Genomic DNA, 3,028 nt, shown 5'->3' on the forward strand with positions numbered 1-3,028 from the left:
GGGGGGGGGGGGGGGGTCGTGCCTTATGTCCCTTGGTCTGCTCTCAGAGCCTGTAGTCTGCGCTCCCCCGTCACATGCCGCCTCTGCCTCAGCATTGGTTCTAGCATCCTGCTGAGCAGCAGAGAGGTTATTTTAACCACTTTTGTAATTTTAGTTTTCCACAGCCAAATTCAAAGAAATTGAAACAAGAAGGTAAAATTAATTTTAATGTATTTGACAGAACTGCGTATGTCCGAAATGTTTCTACAATTGATAGAAACTTAATGAAATGCTTCCTTCAGTTTTTTCATTCAAGTTAAGCAAAATTTAAACTCTGTTACCCTAGTCACATTAGCCTTGTTGCAAGTCTCCCAGGGAGACATGGATACTCACCTCTGAAATGCAGCCTGTGTCTGTCCTTGGATCCTCAGATTTCTATGCCCTGTGCATCTTTTTTTTTTTTGGAGGGGGGGCTCACAGTGCAGACTCCCTGCATTTCCTCTTTATTTGGGAAGTTTGTGTTCATTTCCATCCTGATGGTAGTCCTGGCCCTTAATGAGCTTATTTACTACCTTGTGCTATATTTCCAACCTTACATTATTACTCATGCCTTGAAGATGATGTGAAGGTAACTGGAAAAGTCCCTGTGTAAACAGAGGTGCCAGGGCTTTGTCACAGTGTGTACTATGTTCTTTCAGAAGGTAACACTATAACTATACATAGTTAAAAGATTGCTTAACAGTAATCACTCTAAAGGGGATTAAATCCAAGAGATTTAATACAGGGATTGAGATGTTCATACAATTGGTGGAGGGGCTGGGAGGGTCAAATCAGGGAGCTACCTGGTACGCTTGGTTGGCGAAACTGCAGGTACAGTGGTGGGCATTGCTGCTGCTGCCCAGCTCCTTATGTCCATCAGTCTGATTGCTGGGCAGTTGCTGTGGGACACTGGTGTAGTAGAAGTTTCTCATTGATAGAATGTACACTGCATCCACAGACGAAAAGGAGTCCAAATGTTAGCAAAACGAGTCTTTCCTTCAGCTGGTAACCACTAGTGTGGACTTCCTGCTTGTTAAAATAGATCATTTCCCTTAGTGAATAGTTGCTTCTAGAGTGTTCCTCCCTAGGCCCTTTCTTCATTTTTTTTTGTCCATAGAAGCACATGTGGGTATCAAGACTCCCAGTTTCACGTGGTACAGTATATCAAGAATCCTTGTCCTTTTGAGACTGAACTAGTGGTCACAGAGTGAAGGTAGTGTTAGGATGTCAGTATTTCTGAACCTTTAGCACCTCAAAATAAATAAACCAGTTTAATTGGATAATAAGTGATGCTCCTTTCTTTTTTCTACCCTCTAGCCACAAAAGATGCAAACATATACTTTAGGGTTTTTTGTTTGTTTTTTAATGCATCTGTTATTTGATCTCAAATTTCTGTTGAGATTTCTTCATGTTGAAATCACTTCCCTGTTAGGCCTTTCAACATTGAGAGGTCTGAAGTAGGGTGATTTTTCTTTTCTTTTTTTTTTTTTTAACTCTGACCCTTCAAAAGGGATGTGTACTTGGGAACCCCCTTCTGCCCCCGTGGTGTCTGTCCTTACCAGCCTGCACAGGGTGAACTGTGGTAAAGTGCTGCTTCCTGATGTGATGTATCTAAGTGTTTGTCCCTTTTCTCACCTGTAGGGCTCCTTGGTAATGACCAGTCTAAGGGATTAGGACCAGCGTCAGAACAGTCAGAGAATGAGAAGGACGATGCATCCCAGGTGTCCTCGACTAGCAACGATGTTAGTTCTTCAGATTTTGAAGAAGGGCCGTCGAGGAAAAGGTTAGTACCCAAGGCTGAAAGTATCGGTACGTTAACCACAGCAGGACCTACCAGCGCAGGCTCCCGTTTTGGCCACACGGGAACAAGCGTGGGCCCTCCGACACCATCTCTCGATTTTCCCAGAGGTCTCAAAGTGCAGTATTGTCCAGCTATAATTAAAATTGAATAAACAAAGGGTGGTGGACTGAATAAAATGTGTTTCTGCCCGAGAGTCGATCCCAGAGTTGCCAGCTGTCATAACCCTGGTCGTACACGTTTCTTCCCATCATCTCATCAGCGATGAGTGTAACAGACACTGTTTTGGTGTCTTTAGAGAAAGATGTTTCTAAAAACTTGACAATGAAATGTCATGTGTTTGAAATATTTCTTTGTCAAGAAAGTGCAAATTACAGTGCATTTTTAATACATTGGAGTTTAAACAAATTGGTAGCTGTGGACGTTTCTTTGAATTTGCCAGCAATTATTTTTATAGAACTTTAAGAGATAAGGAAGTCAGAGCTGGTAGTTTCATGAGAGTTTGTGGTTTCATGGTCAGTGGCAGTAAGAATGGTTTTAAATGGGTGTTTCAAAACCCTGTTGGTGTCACACCTGGTACATGTCTTGCTATTTCCTCTTCCCCCTTTCAGAATTTATCTCATTTCTTTCCTTTTGTGTTCTCACATGATGTTTTGCTGGATTACCATCTTCATGACTTAGTTGGTGAGATTGGGGAAAAGAAGAAAAATTCCCTTAGTCTGATCTCTGACACATCCTGCAGGGTTATAGATAACTTTTCGGAAATAATGTAGATGCGTATGCCTAACGAACAGCTGAGTATAGTGGAAAATGAAGAGGAAAGATGATTAGCCGTGTGCGTTTAATGGTTTTGAGGTCTGGGATTTTAGATGTTGAGCTCAGATTCTCATTTTGTTTTCATCCATCCTGGAACATCTGTCCCATCTTCTTTCCTCTCACTCCTTGACAATGTGCCTTAGAAGATAACATTAGGTTGGTATTGGAAGGCTCTGCCAGTGTGCATGTTACTCTATTCAAATCCAATTGGGTGAGTGATGGACCTATTGTATTATGCATACTCCATAAGAAACTTCCTACTTGCTCTGATTTTAAAGGTGAACCAATTTGAAAGATGAATCATCAGGAAAGGATTCCAGGGATGTGTAAAACAGTCACATCAATAAATGTTGGAATGGATGATATTATTACACCCGCCGCCCCCCCCCCCCCCCC

General features: G+C 42.0%; 1 protein-coding gene across 1 annotated transcript in view; it reads left to right on the forward strand.

Moving 5' to 3' along the window:
* The window catches only part of Jarid2 (jumonji and AT-rich interaction domain containing 2), a 229,215-nt gene that overhangs the window by 140,126 nt on the left and 86,061 nt on the right, over positions 1-3,028 (forward strand). The window contains exon 3 of the mRNA XM_015494046.2: positions 1,660-1,801. Within this exon, the coding sequence (XP_015349532.2) occupies positions 1,660-1,801 (142 nt within the window). The remainder of the gene's footprint in view (positions 1-1,659; positions 1,802-3,028) is intronic.

This window comes from Marmota marmota, unplaced genomic scaffold (genome assembly GCF_001458135.2).
Source record: "Marmota marmota marmota unplaced genomic scaffold, marMar, whole genome shotgun sequence".
Lineage (NCBI taxonomy): Eukaryota > Metazoa > Chordata > Mammalia > Rodentia > Sciuridae > Marmota > Marmota marmota.